We start from the raw sequence: 20,266 nt of genomic DNA, 5'->3' as shown, positions 1-20,266 counted from the left end.
ACAGCACACTGGATGAAGAGCTCAGGTATACAAGAACACTTAAGAATGCATGACCCTCGTTCTCTCAACGGTGTAGGAAGGCTGCTTTCTTAGCGACAACTGACATGTCTCTTTGAACACTTTGCATGGCTCTGGATGTAAAGTTGACATGTGAAAGATGAACCAATACTCACTTATGTGTAATTTCTGATTAAGTAGAAAAAAATGTACAGTACAATGTAAAATATTTAGTAACAGCTGTTTATCTGAATTTAAGCACGGCATGATGGATGTGTATCAGGGTATTTTAACATGGGGGGTGGGAAAGGAGATTTATCCATAGTTGACTTTCTTATGTAACACTCGATCCACACTTGAATTTTCCAACTCAATTCCAGCACTTGCATCCTTTTCTAATCATTCAAAATATATCTGTGATTTCGGTACTTAGAACACCACCAAGCACCTCTATGACCATCCTCAGCATCCCAGAGTCCTACTGAGCGAACACAGCTAAAACACTTCACTCCTCTCATGCGCAAAGATGAGAATTAAAGAACTGGGGTTTAAAAAAAAGAAGAAAAAAACAAAACAAAAATAATCGTCCATTGAAACGACGCTGGTTTCCTTCGAGGCTACCCGGGATGGAACCCTTTGTCATTTTCATTGCCGAGGGAATTTGAATATGCGAATAACATTTAAAAAGCACGCCACCCGGAAGATGGCATGGTTAGTCTTTTATATCCTTTCCTTTCCTTGCAGGATGGGAATTACACATTAGTAGAGCGATGCAGTTTATTTTTGCCATGATACTCTCCTTTCTGCTGTGGTTAGTTAGTCCAAGCATACAAAAAAAATAAAAAATTCTAAAGAAGTAGCGAAGAAAAGGAAACAGCCATTATGGGGATTCTTGGCCAAAGAGTTTGAACTCCTTCCTCTCTGTCTCTCTTTCTCTTTGGCAGATAAGTGGTATCATGAGAGAGAAGAGAAAGAAGAAGAAACGGGACGCATGGCTGATGTCTGTACAGGGGAGAACAGGAGATAAGGTTAGGGTATTGTAAAGGAGCTTTTCTTCCCGAATCAGTCCCATAGGCCTCTGTCTGTCCTGGTGCTTGGCTAGGCGTTGTACTTCTTCCCTGTTCTGTGGATCTGATGAAACAACGTCATGGAAAAGGCCATACCCAGGAGCTGCAAAACAAATAACAGATGCAGAAGGTGAGGAGTGCGATACAGGTAGCCAGAACTCATCTCAAACAGACCCAAACACAAAATGTAAATGTAGCATATATATTAAATAAACATAGATCGAATACTCACAAGTCAAACACGCACAGATTAATCACACACACCTCAACGACATTCAGTACAGCTTAAAAACAGTCAGCACATACATCAAAGACAGACAGCACATAGCTCCAACACAAACAGCTCAGACAGTCTTCATACACACACTGCTCAACTATACACACAATTCCACTGCACATAAGTCAAACACGGCAGGCACAGAGTTCATACACATATCACTAAAAACACACAAATCATTATAGGTCAAAGTCAGCCATCTCAAACACACACAGCTTGAACACAGCCAGCACACAGCTCAAAATACAGACGGATCAGAACCCAGTCGGCTCACGGCTCAATTACGCACAGCTCAAAAACACACACAAAGCACAAACGCACAAAGGAGGCTGCTGAACAGTGCACTTTGAATATGAGGTTTGTAAAATGCGGAACTGATATAAGACTTTGTAAACAAGCCTTCTCCAAATCACAGGGGAGGAAGCTGGTGTTCCCGCACATCAGTGTTTAGCGTTGCGCTGTTTTTCTGCCTTCAGATGAAGTAATGTGTGATGTAGAGCAGCATTATTGCAATCAGGGAAAAATTGAGATGCACTGTGAACACGCAGGCTCTTTGAAGTTTCCATTTCAAACCGTCCCGCTTTCACACATCAAACAAACTCGACAGTCTTACAGCAGCCATTATTCTAAAGTAGCAACGTGTGTTTTTATTATGTCTGCTTCATTGTAGGTTTCCTTCTGCATCCCATAGGCAGAAAAACAAGGTTCCGTTCATGATTCGATTTGACTTTAATCAAAGCCCCAATTGTATATCAGTACTCTATACAGTGTTATCACTTTAAACTGGTATTTCAGTAAATCAGCATGAAACAAAGAGCAGCAAGATATGTTCACATTATCTGTTATTAAATATAGATTTGGTGCTTGTTTGGTAAAACTAAAGTTAGTTGTATTCCCTCTAAAACCACATCAGGTACAGTGCCTGGACTACTGCAGATACAGACATCCCACCTCTAAACAAACATTGTATTGACATCTGCCAAAATGCAGGCGAACTGAACCAAACATTACGAAAGTGTTCTGACTTGTGTTCTGAAAAATCAATGATCTCCTCCTCAACAGGCCAAGTGCACTGCGTAACCCTTAGATGCATTGTGCTCTAAAACGTGCTACTACCACTACTACTACTACAAACACGTTGAAGTGATTCCTGTAGTGTTACTGGGTCAAATGTGACTTCTGCGCATGTAACATGTGAGTACGGAATGAATAAGATGTAATTATTGGTGATTAAAATATGTGATTACAGAGTATACAAATCATTATTACTGGGTGTGTAAAATGTGATTACTGGATATAATTATTCTATTGAGTCTATAAAATGATATAATCAGCATGTACTGTTTGTGCATGTATTGCTGAGTATACATGATTACAGTGTACATGTGATTACTGAGCACTTGAGATATAATTACTGGGTTTATATGATTACTGAGCAAATACTGGGTGATTACATGCAGATAATATCTGTGCATATACGATGTGATTGCTGAATGTATGTGATTACATAGCATTAGATATGATGCTGGGCATATGCATATAGGATGTAATTACTGACCATATACTGTAAGATGTAATTACTGAGTAGATTAATAAAATATGTGATTATTGAGCATAAAAATGTGATTGTTATGTAAATGTAATTCAATTAGATTAGATTAATTTAATTTAATTCACTCTCACTCACTCATTGTCTATATCGCTTTATCCTGTATACAGGGGCATAAGGGGCACACAAAATCACAAGCTTATTCATGCATTTTGAGTATGCCAGTCAACCTAATCTGCATGTCTTTGGACTGTGGAAGGAAACCCACCAAGCATGGGGAGAACATGCAAACTACAAGCACACAGAGCCCGAGGCAGGAATTGAACCCGGACCCTGGAGGTGCAAGGCGACAGTGCTAACCACTAAGCCACCAGATCAGATTCAACTTTATTGTTACATTGCAATGTACAAAGCCAAGGTTTTTACAGTTTGCATCTAACCAGAAGTGCACATACAGTATGTGGCCTACTGGCAATAAATAACAATGTTGTAAAAGAGGGTAAATGTTCATATTTACAAGAGTGAGAAAGTGAGGTGAATTACTGAGCATATAATATGTGATTACTATGTTTATGTAATTACTAAGCATATGTGATTACTGAGCATAACAGATGTTATTACTGAGGGTATTTGATTACTGAGCATATAAACTGCCCGGCCCAAAAAAAAGGCGCCCGCTATAATATTTCATTGGGTTGCCTTGTGCTTAGATTACAGCCGTGACATTGTTCCGATATGCTTATGCCATGTCATGATATTTATCTCAGTCCACAGTTGCACCAGTTTCTCTTCAAGATCTTGTATTGATGATGGGAGAGTCGAACTGCTGCGAAGATTCTCAGTGGGGTTAAGGTCCAGACTCTGTGGTGGTCAATCCATGGATGAAAATAACGATATTTTATGCTCCCTGGACCATTCTTTCACAGTTTGAGCCAGATGAATCCTGGCATTGTCATCTTGGAATATGCCCAGGCCATCAGGGAACAAAAAGTCCATTGATGGAAAAACCAGCGCAGTCAGCTGACCTCTTTTTTATGCATATACTGAACCATTGCTGAACCTAGACCTGACCAACAGAAATAACCCCGGGTTATAAGGTTGCCGCCGTTGGCTTGTACGCTAGGAATTAGGCATCAGGGGTGCATCACTTCATTCACCTCTTTTCTTACCTTGATGCACCAATCACTCTGAAAGGGTAAATCTGAACTCATCAGATTTTCCAATGCTCCCTAGCAAATTAAAGCCTTTTTAAAATGTATTTTTTTTTATAGTCTCACCGATGAATGGCTTTCTTATGGCTACACAGCAGTTTAGTCCCAATCCCTCGTCACTTATCAAGACGATGGTTCATAACTATCCTTCCAACTCAATTTTGTTTTGGCCGGGCAGGGTAAGATGTGATTACTGAGCATGTTAGATGGGATTACTGAGTTTAATCTGATTACTGAGCATATACTGTACTGTAGGATGTGATTACTAAGTATTTAAGATCTGATTACTAAATAATGTAAAAATACAGAATTCCTGATAAAGAATACAATTACTAATAAAGTGTATGTGATGAGATTGGAAAGTGTATAAGATGTGATTCCTTATCACATAAGTGTATAGAATGTGTTTAGTGGATTTGTCACTAACTGAATTAGTGAAAGCGGTATGCTAATAACTGTACTGTATAAGTGTATTTTATAGGAGTTACGAGTGAAAGTGAACAGCTCCTGAGTATGTATATATTATATCATATATTATGATATGAACATATAACTGATTAACATATGATATGTAAAATGTTGATCTTAGTAGCTCCCCAACACACATGTAATGCACTGTTTCCCACTGAGTGTGCAAATACTTCTCATACATTAACATCTGAGCACAGCAGGGTCAGGCAGCGGCCACTGACCACACTCATTACTTCCAAGCTGGCACCCAGAGAGATGGAGACGGCAACCGGCAGATGCAGGTGCATTTGTAGGGAGATGAGCACCAGCATCCCCCCAACACACCACCACACACTCATGCACCTTAGCAAATATTACAGACATGCTTACTGCCACAATTGCTATTACCTGGACAACCAAGATGCACAAGGCGATAGTCCCGAGCAGGTGCTTGTTATCATCCAACCACTCCTCCACCTTTTCAAAGCAACCCTGCAGGAAACAAACACATACACAATATTGACATTTCTAATAAACTTATAAATATATAGAGGTTTTAAAACAGAGCCTGTCCCCTGTTGTGCATCATCTTTATCTGATATTGATCTGCTAGTGTGAGCATTCTCAAGCTCATTTGGACACTCTGCAGCATGATTTTACAGCCGTATAACAGTAGGTGTGTAAATGAAGCTTATATAATTAACTGAGCAAGAAAGATAGGCTTAACATTTCATCGCTTTATAATGACATCTGCAATTCTTGTGCAGAAAAAAATAAAATCTCAGCTTGGTTTGGCTCCTGTCTGGGGATGTAAAATGTGTCTGACATATTTAGCAGCTGAATACTCAAAGCTCTTGCACCGAGTTGAACGATAGGAAGAGCTTGTCTATTTTTTGTGAACTTAGAGCTAGGAAACACTCTGACAGGCCAACATAGTTGAGATACAAAACAAATTCACAGGCTGTATGACATACCAGAACATAGTGGACAGAATAAACAATAGTCACTGTAAGATAAATCCGGATAAAAGTACTGAAACCAGCCCATCAACAAAATTCATGGTTAAATTTGCCATGGTTTAACGTGAATTTAACCATGGCGTTGGTGCCAGATGGACTGGTTTCAGTACTTTAAGCCAGATTTATCCCACAGTGACAATATACAAAATCAGCAAAAGATAAGGGATTAGTGGTTTCCGTAAAAGTTTGAAACGCATCCCTACTTAGAAGCATAATTGCCCCTGTCTGTTTTTTAATTTAAGGGATTAAAAAAAAACAGGCTGCTTTTAGAGCTGCTCAGACATAAAGGGAAGCTCTTCCCATTCTGTGCATTTAATTTCCCTACATTCATTTCCAATATCTAATTTCATGCTATAACTGAATGAATGAATGAATTCATTATTTATATCCCATATGATTCAAAACTGTCCATTCATGTTTTATATGTGGGTCACATCAGTCTTACTGTTCCAGACCACATATGTTCAGTGTTTGTTGTTGATGCATTTATTTTCCTGCTCCACTCCCAAGTGTGTGATTCCCTGGAGAAAAGCTGAGAAAACATCAGCTGTGCTATTGTCAGAGCACAGAAACGCTGCCAGTTTCACATGAGATACAGTGCTCTCTCAATTAATATTCTGGGAATAAGCTTGCTTAACAGGGGGTCGGAAACCATCTTTTAAACCACTCTGCCCTCCAAATCCTTCCCAGCACACTAAATAAGTCAAGCCGCAAAATCTGAAGGCTGCTTCCTTTTGTTTGTAGAATGGGATTCAACAAGGATTAAGATAACGAAAGCAAACAACAAAGCCTTTCATTTGTTCATGTACACGGTACGCCACTTCAAATTTCTTCATAAAGTTTTATAAAATGCAATATGAAAAATCTTTTCAATTTATGTATAAAATCACCCATCTCCAGGTTATCTAACAAACAAACACTTATATATCCATATGAATTATCCAATGAATTATGTACGATCTTTAATCGGGAATTTACCTATATACAGTATATATGTACACTGCCTGGTCGGAAAAAAAAAAAAAAAATCACACTAAGATTTCAGATGTCCATAAGCTTTGCTTAGTGATAATAAGTTGGCAATGTTGTTCCCAGAACCACTCACAATTTGAGTCCTGGAATATACCTGTGGGATAAGTGATGCATTGATGTGATAAACCTGGTCATTCAGTACATTCAGTCCATCAGCTAAGTTCCTTTTATTACCCTTACGGAGTCTATCCCAGACCAACTGAAGCAACCTCATATTATAACACTGCCGTTAGAAGCTTGTACAGTGAGCACTATAGATAATGAGTGCATCACTTCATGTGCTTACCTGACGCATCCATTTCTCTAGAATAGGGTCAATCTGGATTTATCAGACAATATGACTTTTTTCAATGCTCTAAAATCCAATCTTCATGCTCTTTTTTCTAATTAGGCTCAAAAAACAAGTGGTTTTCTTGTTTCTTATTTACACACTACTGTTTAATCCCAATCCTGTGATCTCTTAATGAATTGTGTGATCGAATGCTCTTAATTTCATTATTAAACATACTGTAGGTGTGATTTTGACTGGTGTTTTTTTTTTTTTTTTTTTTCACAATGCAGCTTCATCGAGTGTTTAAATGATTTCCATTCATCCATGATTCATACTTTTTCCATGACATTGACAGTTCAGGACTAACCTTTCAGGTAATGTGCAAAACATTTCACAAACCAACTGCTGCAATTTCAACCTTCTCCTTAGTTGTTTTCTTTGCTTGATGCAGGCCAACCATTTGACCTTTTCGAAACAGGCTTTTAGTATACTTCAAACTTTCTATGCTGCTCTAATAGATAAATTTTCCTCTGGGACAAATAAAGTGATCTGTGTGTAAAGAATCCTTCATTCTTCATCCTTCAGCAGTCTTCAATTTGCCTCTCTGGTGAAACTGTTTGGCCTTTAAATCCTATGTACCAGGGTTTCAAAGGACAATAAGGTCCTTGTGATACTAAAGCATGAGTAATTAATAAGCATATCCTAGTGGTTTAGTCACAACATGTACATTCCAAAGCTTCAATTTAAAGATAAAAATCTACAAAATGCTGTACTTTCAGAAAATTGCTCCATGCAACATAAACTCATGAGTGGAGCTTATGCTGGAAAAGTATGTAGAAATGACAGAGTGGAGCTTTCATAAAGACAAGCTGCAATACACATTCAATTCAATTCTATTACATTTTATTTGTATAGTGCTTAACAATTTGTATAAAATGTGAAAAATGTGTATGATTCAAAATGATTAGATTGTCCCTAATGAGCAAGCTGAAGAAGAGCAACTCCCTCAGATGGCAACAGGAAGAAAACTTGAGAGGATTCAGACTCAACAGGGAACCCGTCCTCATTTGGGTGATAATGGACAGCAGGGATTGATCTGCAGTCATACTGTGTGTTAGGCGACTGGAAGTTCAATATAACAGTTGATGTCTTTAAGTTGATATAGAGTCCAGTTCATTATTGGAGGCTCAGGTAGACTGTAGGAAACTCCAGTCCTGAACTATTGAGCGAATGAACACATGAACAGTACATTGGTGTACATTGTCCTAGAGGCATGGCGCATGTGCTGAACAGTGAAAATTTAGGTAGTTTGTTGGATTTAAGGGCTGAGCCCTACATACAGTATAGCTCTACCCCAGCAGTTCAAATGAATAAACGCCTACCATCACACAAAGGCAACAGGTTTATTAACCAGCTCAGCAAGCTCTAAAACACTTTGATTTTATTTTTTTTTACATTTTAGATTTATTACACCATAACATTTTAGTGGAAACAGAATTTGTTATGGAACTAATTATAAAAAGAGACAGCAGATTAATCATTAAAAGAATAAATAAAAAAGGTCTGTTTTAAATAGAGCAGTCTTTATAGTCAATGTAAATGCCACTCCATTGTATCCTCTATATATTTATCTGCTGAAGTGAAGTGTTCTCATAGCTCATTTGAACATAACGTTCCAGGAAAATTCAGATAAGCAGAAAATTACAGAAAATTATTAGTCACAGCTTTATAGCTGAAATTTTGTTTATTTTTACCTTGATTTTTAATTAATCAGGAAAGTCTGGCAAGCATTTTGGCTCTTGCTGTTCATAATAAATAACAAAATGGTTATTATTTATCATTACTAAATTAAGCCACGTTAAAATTTTCTTTAATTAAAAAACGAAGCTTTGGTCCTTGGCCAAAGAAATAACCTATGTTTCACACCCACACACACACATCACCTCTCGGTCACTCACCCGCTTCCAGAACTCGTTGGTGACGTTGCGGCCGCAGTCCTGATAGTGCTCCTGGCAGCAGCGGTCAGGTACAACCTTCTCCTTTAGAGCGTCGTGCCAGTCTGTAAACCCAATCACGCCACAGCACTTCCACTGTGCAATGCAGAGAAAGACATACATGACAAAGTCAACATTACTCAGCTGATGGAAGGGAGAAGAAATAAGACAGAAAGCCTGACTGCAGTTCTCCGCTACTTCTTCTATCTTACCCAGTAATTTCTCACTTCAGCTAGTCTCTAACAGTCACTTGCTACAAAAGGAACCATGAATCAACAGTTGTCAGGAGCTGCCAGTTGCTTGGGATTGGTCTTTTGAAATTAAAATGCACAGAACCGGTTCTTGCTTTTAGGTGCCCTTAGGACAGAAGCAACTAATCTATAAATATATTTTATATAGCCTAGTTTTGCACACAATGTGCTGATGATGCGTACAGTATGTACTGTATACCTCAGCTTGGATGATGTTCCAGGCATTCCTCAGACCGACGTTGTTTTCCGAGTAGTATAGAGACAGGCCGTCTTTCAGGTCCTGCTTGGCATTCTCACTGACCTAAACAGCAACAAGGCCAGGAATAAACATCCATCATTCGTCGAACAGTTAGCACCAGAGACAAAAACAACTTCGGCAGATAGATACAGAATACATTTAGAAAGGATATATATAAAGATAACTTTCAGCTTTCTTGACCACTTCATACACGGTACTGTGCAAAAGTCTTGAGCACCCCTAAATAAAATTTATTTGCGTAGATTTAAATAAGGAGTTTGCATGTTCTCCCCGTGCTTGGTGGGTTTACATTTACATTTGGGCATTTGGCAGACGCTCTTATCCAGAGCGACTTACATTTTTATCTCATTACACATCTGAGCAGTTGAGGGTTAAGGGCCTTGCTCAAGGGCCCAACAGTGGCAACTTGGTGGTTGTGGGGTTTGAACCTGGGATCGTCCGAACCGTAGTCCAATGCCTTAATCACTGAGCTACCCCTGGCCCCCTAGGGAGGTACTCCAGTTTCCTCCCACAGTCCAAAGACATGTACAGTTGGTTAAGATAATTGGCGTTCCCAAATTGTCCATAGTGTGTGAGTGTGTGTATGCCCTAAGATGGATTGGCATCCTGTCCAGGGTGTGCCTGCGCCTCATGGGATTGGCTCCAGGCACCCTGAATGCAGGATAAAGCGGTGTAGACGATGAGTGAGTGAGAGATTCAATTGAAGAAATGGGAACAAATGGTTTACTGCAACAGCCCACAGTGTGCCTGAAGATACAATTTAAAAATCAGATGTTTACACAACCATGGCAGCAACCTTATTTCCTCTCTTGTCTGTTCCAACCACTCAGCATTCAGCATCACCAGTTTACTAATCACCGGCCTGATCATCAGTCATCTGCACCTGTTTCTCACTGCTTCATCCCTTACGTTAAACCTATTTATGCTTGAATGGCAGGAGAGCATACGCCACTGTGTGGCTTAAAACAACAACAACAACAACAACAAAAAATGTTCCTTTAAAACCTGAAAATAAGCAAAAGCCCTTTAAAAAAATTTAGCAGGAAGCCTGGAGAACTATTTCTCAAGCCTACATTAAAAAAAAAGACTCTTTGGAAACAAAATATGAAGAAATTATGGGTGGCTCAAGACTTTTGCACAGTAATGTATATAATTAATAGCATTATATGTTGAAGTGATGCTTATACTCTGAGCATGTGGCTATAAAAATGAGCTGTAAAATTTGATATCATTTTACTTATGACTGGCTGCTGTGACTGGATCGTGTAACATAAATATCTCATCAGTGGATTTTAATTTGCATACTGTATATTATGGGCTTCCATTCTATTTCATCCACTCAGGTAGGAAACACAAAGATAACAAAAAATGGCATCATTTGTAGAGTTATCATTTAGGAGTGATAAAATGATTCATTCATAATCTAAGCTAAATTTTTTTCCAGATTCTATAACTACTATACAACCAGCAGTGACCTACTTTACATATTTATAATAATCATAACTAATCAGAGGATTTACAAATGAGTTCCCTTCTAAAAACCCAGATACAAACTTCAAACTGAATGATGATATAAAATGAGTTTTAGTAAACAGTAATACAGAAATCCAACACTGACGATGAGTTCTGAGACGACTCTCCGAGAGGAGGAACAATGTTTTTGAGAAGATATTTTGGTGTTTGTATGCTGTATATTGGCTCGCTGTGAACCCTGCAGGCTGTTCACCCTGCAGAGGTGAAGGAAAAATGAGAGGAGGAGACACATCAACAATCTCCCCTCAGACAGACCTGGAAACCTCAGACAATTCTTATTCTCATTATACAGAGGCAGCGTTACGGCAGGAGAGCGTACAGAGCCTCTCTCTCTCTCGCACACACCTTGTTCATATTAGTCAGAGAACACTGGAACTGCACTCGCAGCAGATCTGAATAGTAGTACTGGCCTAAAATGCATGATAATGACTCTTGTGCTTCACAACTGAACAGAGGCGACCCAATTACCCCAGCGTGCACGCCGCAATCACTCCGCTCTAATATGGCCTATTTACAATTAGCCTCGAGCCATGAGGATTATACTTATAGCATCATATCTGTGAATAACATGCTGCAACAAATCTGGAGTGAGCCATAGAGAAGGCGAAGATGTTTACATGGAGATCATAGTGCTGCTGAATTCTCGGTTCTGATTTTTTACAGGGTACGGCCTAATTTTCTGCATACATAGTCCTACACGTCAATATTCATATTAATGCACTTATTTAAATACATTAATCATTTGTAGTAGCATCTTACACAGGAACTTATATGGCAGAGCGTGCACATGCAAAATGTTGATATGAAGACATTCTGTCAGGAAATTGATGTGACTTTTTAAAACGAGACTCCGGTGTCAGCCCTTTGTCTTGTTTAATGATTGGTGACAGAACTACTGGCTATAGCTACGATAATACAAGTATGATCCACAACATTAACTGTAACCATAAATTGCAATATTGTTTCTTAATAGCTAAAAAGAAGAAGTGTTGTTATTGAAAAGAAGCCAACATTTTGTTTAATAATTTCCTTTTACGCCATGCTCTGTTGTGCTTATTTGGACAATAATATATATAAAAAAGTCTTGAGCCACCCCGCATTCTTCATATTTTGCTTTCAAAGAGTCAGACTTTCTTGTATGTTGATGTTCTCTAGATGAATTGTTCTCCGGGCTTCCTGAAGCACTATTTTGGCACTCGTTTGTGGCAATTTTTAGGCTCTCATTTTGAAGTCCCATCCCTGTACCTGAACAGTTTCAGAGGAATGTTTTTTGTTTGTTAAGCCACACATTGATCTATGAATCAATCATTCAAGCATAAAAACTCAGGCAACGTCGAGCATGAACCAGTGAAAAAAAAGGTGCAGATGATGACAGATAATCAGGCTGGTGATTAATATACTGGTGATGCTGAATACTCAGTGATTGGGACAGACAAAAGGGTGCTGCTGAGGTTCTTACATAAAGAACCAGTTTGAAAATTGTATCTTTAGGCGCTTTGCAGCCTGCCACACTAAAACATTTGTTTCCATTTCTTTAATTTAATCTACATAATCTAATTAATTTTTATATGAAGAAATGAGGGGTGGCTCAAGACTTGCACAGTACTATAACTACGTACAGTACAGTAGGTTGTGCTTTAATAAAATAAAGATATATGCACGATGGACCATGGAGAAATGTTTTATAAATTACATTATGTTTCACACATTGTTTTTTTTTTTTTACAAAAATAACGTGGGTTTTTGGTTACTATCATAAAGTGTACTAAAAAAGGAGCTCTATCCTGTTTACTGATTACACCACAGTAGTTTCCCACTAATTACATAAAAGAATAGTATCAATGAACATCACATCATGATTTCATCATGATCAACTATTTATGGTTATACTGCATGTTAAAAAGCATTCTCGGACCATGCTTGCTCCTGTTTAAGTTATGAACTCTTAAAGTTATATACTGTACGGCTCATCAGTGTGTCATTGAAATTTCATAAATGTTCAAAATTAAACACTTGTCCATATCAAAGATATTTATTACTAGCCTTTGATTATGTGTATAAGCAATTAATATGGAAATTATAGCATTTTAGAATCAAAACATTACAACAAGAATCTCAATCAGTTCCACTGTTTCCAAATCACTATTTCTGATTAGAAAATTTAACTTTGCTGTAATTAAATACAAATAGTGAATTTTCATCTTTCAGCACAGATTGAATGAGCACTTTTGCCATCTTGTCACTATGACATTATGGTTTAAATGTAAGCATCTTTTGCTAGGAATGACAGGAAGCCCATTTCTTTAGTATAACTTTAGGGAGAACAATACGACTTCTTTAATTAGGCTTCATTTATTGCTTAATTTACTGACTTGAACAAATGCATTGATCATTAGGAGTTTATTTGCTTGACCTCTGGTAGTGTTTAAACAAAATCCGTCTAGTTAACTGAACTCAAGCACACACTCCAAATGAAGTCCAGACAAGTGTGTGGTATGGACGGGAAACCTGCTTGTGATTGTTGTGTGTTAGCTTTGTCTTCATTTCTCATGGTACAGTTTGCACACAGGCTTGCAGATGGTGGAACTTTTAGTTTGAAGTGTTTAGACAGTATGATTGTTTTGAATGCTGGTCAGTAGAGACTGGACTGATATAATGTCTCTGTCTGTGTTTAATTCAAGCTAATGTCCGGCTTGTCATACAGTACCTGTCACTTATGGAATGGCCAATATGGAATGTAATTAGTCTTATATTCGAAACTTAATCTAATGGCAGGAATGTAAACGAAGATGAGTTTTTAAAAAAACAAAAAGTGTTTTTTTGCAGAATCTGTGAATGCATTCTTTACCTACCAAGTTGATCAACCATAATACTAATACCACATAACACAAATGCACATTGATATTGATTATCAATTATCTACCAGTGAACTGGTGACAGGATTACTGGTGTGTGCAGGGACCAAAGCCTGGCCCATCCAGTCTGATCCCACAGTAAAGCTAATCCGCTAACAAAATCAATGCTCGCCATGATATAAAGGGACTCGAAAACCCAGAGCAACACAGTCTGCTGCACACTGGGACCAGCATGCAAAGAGCCCAAGGTCAACGAACTAGCCTCCAAACTCCCCAGATCCGAATCCGATTGTTCACCCAGAGGATGCACCAGACAAACAATTCCAATCAACAAAGAGCTGACCCCACAACCCACAGCACCCAAAGGATCTGTCACTAATGACCTGGTGCCAGACACAACAGCACAAGCTCTCCTTGGCAGCACAAAGGCAACGTACACAAAATCGGGCATACTGTTTTGTGTTTAAATGTTATTCCTGATCGGTGTATGTACTGTACAATATTATGTTATTTTCAATTAATATTCCATATTATACTAGTTAAGATCCCTTTTAAGCAATTTCAAATGCCTTTTCTTTTTTTTCAAACTCACATTCACTTGTTCTCAGAGTTAAAGATGCTTGTTCGAGTGTAAAAGCTGTTACTGAACCCTTGTTGTGTGTGGTCCAGGACACTAATCACTTTTCCCCTCGAAAACTGTTATCTTTGTTTTATTTGTGTTACTGTGTCTGAAAGCAATCTGTGGTCGGGGTCAAGGATCAATTGGTTCAACTTGTCATGTTACTTAGTTACTATCTAAGGTTTCTTGATGTTGGGAGCTGGTACGCTGTGAGCAGAGAAAGAATGCCTTCAGGAGCTAATGAGCAAAAAAAAGTTGAAAAGCTATACCGTATAAAAACATTATTTTAATAGAGAAATTAGAACCATAAAAAAGGCTTCACTTAATCAGTCAACCGAACTGAAAATATAGGAATATTATAAATACATCAATAATCAATAATAGGTTACCAATCCACTGAAATAACACACAGAATGGAGGTGGTGTATAAAACTATACAGGCAATTAGCAGTTTGGTAGGAATTTGTCGAAGCAAACATAAAACAAGCCCAGAATAGCTCCTAGCTATTAGACTTTACTATTCAGACCAAATGAAAAAATGCCCACATACAGTATCAAATGTCTTGGCACTGTTGCTTGCAATGGGATTTGAACCCAACTTTGATTTAATTACATCCAACAAAGTGAAATACCTGCTTGGATGTTACGGCATGTCTCTTGAAGTGCAGGACTGTTACCTTCAATCTAGTATGACATGGAAGTTATGTTGATTTCCTTACAATAGCAGCAATTTTTTGTCCTACTGAGACATTGTGAGGCGCTCTGAGGCTCGGATGCTCCCGCTAATTCTACATAATTCACCAAGGGCAATACTCTATGCCAATTCTAATGGCATGACTTCGCAGATATTTGGCTCGCATCAGGCATATAATTTAATTGGCTCCGGACCTCGTGGCTGATCTTTACCAGTGTTTATTTTCAGTCTGTCCTGACAAACGCAGGCAATATAAGATTCCCAAAAGTGCATGAGCAGTTCCCTTCGCGGAATCCTTTCTGAATACGAGCTACAGGATATCTGCACAGATCCGTGACAAACAGCAGGGTGCACGAGTCTACAAAAAACTGTAAACTGCAATGAAATATAGGACATACTGTAGGTCTCTGCTCTTATTAGCATCTGTTACCGACATCTGTTACATATCACCTATTGAGGAACCACATAATAGTATATATGTGTAGGCTACATGCTCTGAAATTCAATTGCTTTCTCTAAATTAACAGCACACCATTAGTGTATAAACAGGGTTGCTAACCCAGACATTACCCCTGCGCCATTCCGGGCTAATAGCCGTATGAGGCTTGCACAGGTAATACGCCTAATCTGTCTGCGAGTCCATGGCAGAAACTGCCACCCTAGCATGTTTCTCCTAAAATCAGCTAATATGGTTTCATTTGGACCGGGTGCAGCGCCACGCATGTTGGAACGAGGTCAGAGACGTAGAGATGGATGCTCTAATCTGATGCCTGGCCTCCACCATCTGCTGCAGTCAGATGGCGGGTCACCACAGGGTCACGTTTGCATGTGTGGGTGTGTGTGCGTGTAATAACACACTGTAATCCACAGTGAGTGTGTTCAGCAGAAATCAGGCCCGACTGTACCTGGGTCCTCACCTTACTACTGAACAACAGCCATGAGAGCATAAACAAGATGGGACTCTAATTGTCAGTCATTTTGTTGTCTCCAGCTTGTTTCGCCAGTGCTAATGGGATGTGTTTATAAAGAAAAGCAGTCCTAATGAACCAATCAACACTTTAGTTTGAAAGTATAGTGCATGCCATCAATCGTTCCTTTTGTTATGCAAACAGTTCAGCTTTATCTTAGCCTTGATTATGAATAAATGGCTTATGATTCGAATATCAAATGGTTGAATGAATTCAAAACATCTCTGATGGCTGGAGAGAGGCCCGAGCTAAACCTTTGAATGGAAAGGAAAGAAATGAATGCATTCACAAATCCTTCCAGCACATCTTATCTTCTATAATATGACCTTCTCTAATCATCATATCTATCATGATCTTCCTAGGGAGAGTCTGACATCATATCAATGACTGACATGAGCGATAAGGCATGAATGGTGTTTGTGGGAATATCTCTGAGTGGCATTTAAAAGCTAATAAAATGAAAGACGCGTGGTTATCATGTTACCTTTCATTTTGTTGAGAGCATGATATGAACATCATCTGCACTATGAATTCCTATTCATTTACTTGATCTTGATGTGATGCTGTTGATGCCTATACACCATACTAACACTGGGTAGGTCAACCTTATGTTCTCAAAACTGCTTCAATTCTTTGCAACACATGTTTCACAAGATGATAGAAATATTCATTCGAGATTTTGGTCAATGTTGACATGCCATTCCTGTAGAAGTGCATTTTTAGCACTCCCGTTCTACATCATCCCCAAAGTGTTCTGACGGATTCAGATCTGGTTACTAGGAGGGCCAGTGAAGACCACTGACCGTGCCACATTAATGATGCTTATGCTACTAATTACTTATACACTTGGCAATGTCTAAAAAACATTTTCTGCATATATTAAAATACTTCCTCTTATTTTCATTGCTGGTTTCATGGAAACACGGCTTAGCTTTTCCACAGAAGTTGAATTGTAAAATTCAATAGTGAATTTATCACCATAAATCGTGATATTAACACACACTTTCTACGCAGGCAAAACCGAGTGTTCATGCTACAGCAGATCCAGCTGATAAACAAGTGTCAACTAAAACAGAGGAGGGTAACAGTAAAGTTCATAATGACTTAGAACCAGAGATAAAGCTGTAGGGTATACAGTATTTTCCACTGACAGAACATGCCTCTGAGACAAACACGTCCCCATCTCTAAATGGATTGTGGGTAAGTGAATTACTTTAGCCTGGATGGTGTGGTGAATGAACAATTACCTCCCAGAAGGTCTTCCTTTCCCTGAGTCTTATAACATGAGAAAGAAAACTGCTCTCAATATTAACAATGACATGGCTTTAAAAAACAGCCACCGGGAGGCAGGGGCACTTCAGTGGAGTGCATTTCGAGTGTATGTTGTGTGACACTTGTGCCTTTATCTAAAAAGTAATTCATGAGCTATCCTAATGTCAAAAGGCTAGAAAGTGCCGACCTGTAAATTCCAGCTCTTGTCTGCGATGTCATTAGGGCACATAAAAAAAAAAAGAAGAAGAACATTTTCACATGGAACTGCACCTGTACTGTAGGTTCTAAGAGACGGCTTAACTTCGATAACTCATCACCAACTGCTCAGGATTATGTTGCATTGCACTGATCTTTGACCTTTGCGAATTATTTCGGGCATGGAAATCTCGAAGGTTCCCAACCTCGGAAGTGAACAGCAGATGAAGCCGGGAAGCTCGACGGACAACTGGAGCAACAGGCAGACTGACACTAATCTTCAGATGTTCAGACAGACTGTGAGGCCTTATGTGTAAGACTGTGGACTTCACGGTAGTGTGAGGGGGGATGCTCTGTAGGAAGAGACACTTCATGGGGCTTACCTTATCGGAGAATGTGAAGAAAAGGATAAGCAAAATCAGCTCGGCCAGCAGAATAATCAGCAAGACGATGAAGAACTGCAAGGGGGAAAGAAAAAAAAAAGGAGAGACAAATCACTTAAAGTAAAAGGAACCAAAAAAAAAGGCAGTTCAAATTGAAGTACTATTCAAATGAATCATCCTTTAAACACACACACACACACACACACACACACACACACACACACACTCTCTTCTGCTAAATATTTACGAAGACTTCTACACAAGATGAGGCTGCCAGGCAGTAAGTATTAACTCGGGAAGCCTGATTTGCTACTTATTCATCATCCCGCTGATTGTGGCTGGTCGAGGGCATGCGAGGAGCAGCTTTACCCCAGCTGGATGCCTGTACCATGTTTGTTTACAGAACTTCTGCACTTACGGGTCAAGCTGATTTAGGTGTACCACATTTCATAGATACTAATGAAAGAAAATGCTAATTTGGCTGTTAAGAGATGAAATAAACTGGATTTGTTTACAATATGTCGTTATTTTCGTGAAATGTCAAATTAGATGCAGGGGCGGATCTAAAGACGTGTTTTGCCTCCGACTGAACACTGAAATTGAGTATGTTAAAGCAAACAGGGTAATGCTGTCAACTCATCAACTCGAATGCTAATCTTTCATTTGTCCTTGAAACCTACAGTACGTGACTACACCGTGATAAACCGGTTTAGTTTTTCATTCTTTCATTAAGTGCTAAATATAAATGAGATTGAAGTGAGATTATCCACTGAAGAAAAGGAGAGACTGTTTTTGGGGGGAACTGCAGCTTTATCTACATCCCATTTGGTGCCTGCCAACCACACTTAGTCTGTTCATCAATGGAGAAAGCTCACCACAGGACCTGTACTGAATGTGTTATTTGGTTGATAAACCATTCTTAATGCAGCAGTGACACTGGAATAGTGTTTAATGGGCACTGGAGTGTTGCTGGAGCTTTAAACAATATCACTGCTGGATGGAGAAATCATTCACCACCCAGATAAATCTAACCAACAGCAGCCCATCAGCCAAATATCATCCGCTCCCTCTAAAGAACACGAGGTACAAAGACCACATTTTGTACACCTACAGATGTCACTATACTGTATGTCATGTGCGCCTGATCAAATGGCTAATAAGTGCGTAGACAAGATGGGTCTACCTAATAAGCTGGCTGCTCAAAAGGTCAGCTAATTTAAATCAACATCAGCTTCGTCTAGTAAGCACACTTAATCACACTGGCTTGTCCACTGAGAAAAATAGTATTAAAATATATGATATGTGAGTTGAGTCTCTCACTTCATACATGCACTGCCATGATTCGTACACCAAGGCGGTTTGTGTGAAATGGTCCTTTAGATGTTCAAATAGTTTTGAATTTGGGTTTAAATGCATTATGTTACCACTGCTCCAATAAAATTCACTCACTTTCACTCATCGTCTATACCGCTTTGTCCTATATTCAGGATTGCGGGGGACCTGGAGCCTATCCCAGGAGACTTGGGGCACGAGGCAGGGTACACCCTGGACAGGGTGCCAATCCATCGCAGGGCACACACACATACACATTCAAACACTACGGGCCATTTGGGAATGGCAATTAGCCTAATCTGGATGTCTTTGGACTGTGGAAGGAAACCGGGATACCCGGAGGAAACCCACCGAGCACGGAAAGAACATGCAAATTCCATGCACACAGAGACGGCTATCGAACCCGGACCCTGGAGGTGCAAGGCGACAGTGCTAACCACTACACCACCATGCCGCCCCAATGAAATTCCGATACTCAAAAATAAATAGTTATAATAAAACTCAAACATGAATGAAGCCTTATATGACTTGTCTTATAATACAATGTTATCTTGACCGAATGTATTATTCAGGCTTGTAAATCACACAAAAGCTCCATGTGTGTGACAAGCTCCCGAAATTAAACTGTGACCAGGGCTATTAAAAAGTGATAATAGCTTTGTACTTGTGCTTAATAAAATGTAAGAAAAGGCATAAGGGAGAAGAAAAAAAAATAGTACAAGAGACATTGCATGATTAAGCAAGTGACATAAAGCGCTGAGAAACCCACTAGTAAACACTTGCTGCCAAATTAGAAGGGCAATATTTGATAGGAGATGGCTCAGTGGTTTCTCTCCCAGAAGCCTGCAGAGTTATGGACAGGCTCTTTTTGCACTAGTCTGCTTATAAGCAAAAGCTACTCAGTTGGAGAAAATAAACACTGAATCACATCAGGCCTGGAGCGAATATTCTCCTAAAATGGATTGATGAGCTAAAAAAAGACTGGGGGTGTAACATAATGCCAATATCTGTATCTATTCAGATCATAAACTAAAATTG

General features: G+C 39.1%; 1 protein-coding gene across 3 annotated transcripts in view; it reads right to left on the bottom strand.

Annotated features, from left to right (window-relative positions):
• Nucleotides 1–20,266, bottom strand: part of tspan9a (tetraspanin 9a) — a 245,092-nt gene continuing 224,826 nt past the window's right edge. For all 3 annotated transcript variants that reach the window (XM_053500909.1, XM_053500910.1, XM_053500908.1), the window contains 5 exons: nucleotides 17,897–17,971; nucleotides 9,318–9,419; nucleotides 8,832–8,963; nucleotides 4,960–5,043; nucleotides 1–1,167 (listed from right to left, as the gene is read on the bottom strand). In XM_053500909.1, the coding sequence (XP_053356884.1) occupies nucleotides 1,096–1,167; nucleotides 4,960–5,043; nucleotides 8,832–8,963; nucleotides 9,318–9,419; nucleotides 17,897–17,971 (465 nt within the window). In that variant the 3' untranslated portion in view covers nucleotides 1–1,095. The remainder of the gene's footprint in view (nucleotides 1,168–4,959; nucleotides 5,044–8,831; nucleotides 8,964–9,317; nucleotides 9,420–17,896; nucleotides 17,972–20,266) is intronic.

This window comes from Clarias gariepinus, chromosome 7 (genome assembly GCF_024256425.1).
Source record: "Clarias gariepinus isolate MV-2021 ecotype Netherlands chromosome 7, CGAR_prim_01v2, whole genome shotgun sequence".
NCBI classification, from domain to species: domain Eukaryota; kingdom Metazoa; phylum Chordata; class Actinopteri; order Siluriformes; family Clariidae; genus Clarias; species Clarias gariepinus.
This window is presented reverse-complemented; position numbering and strand designations above follow the sequence as displayed.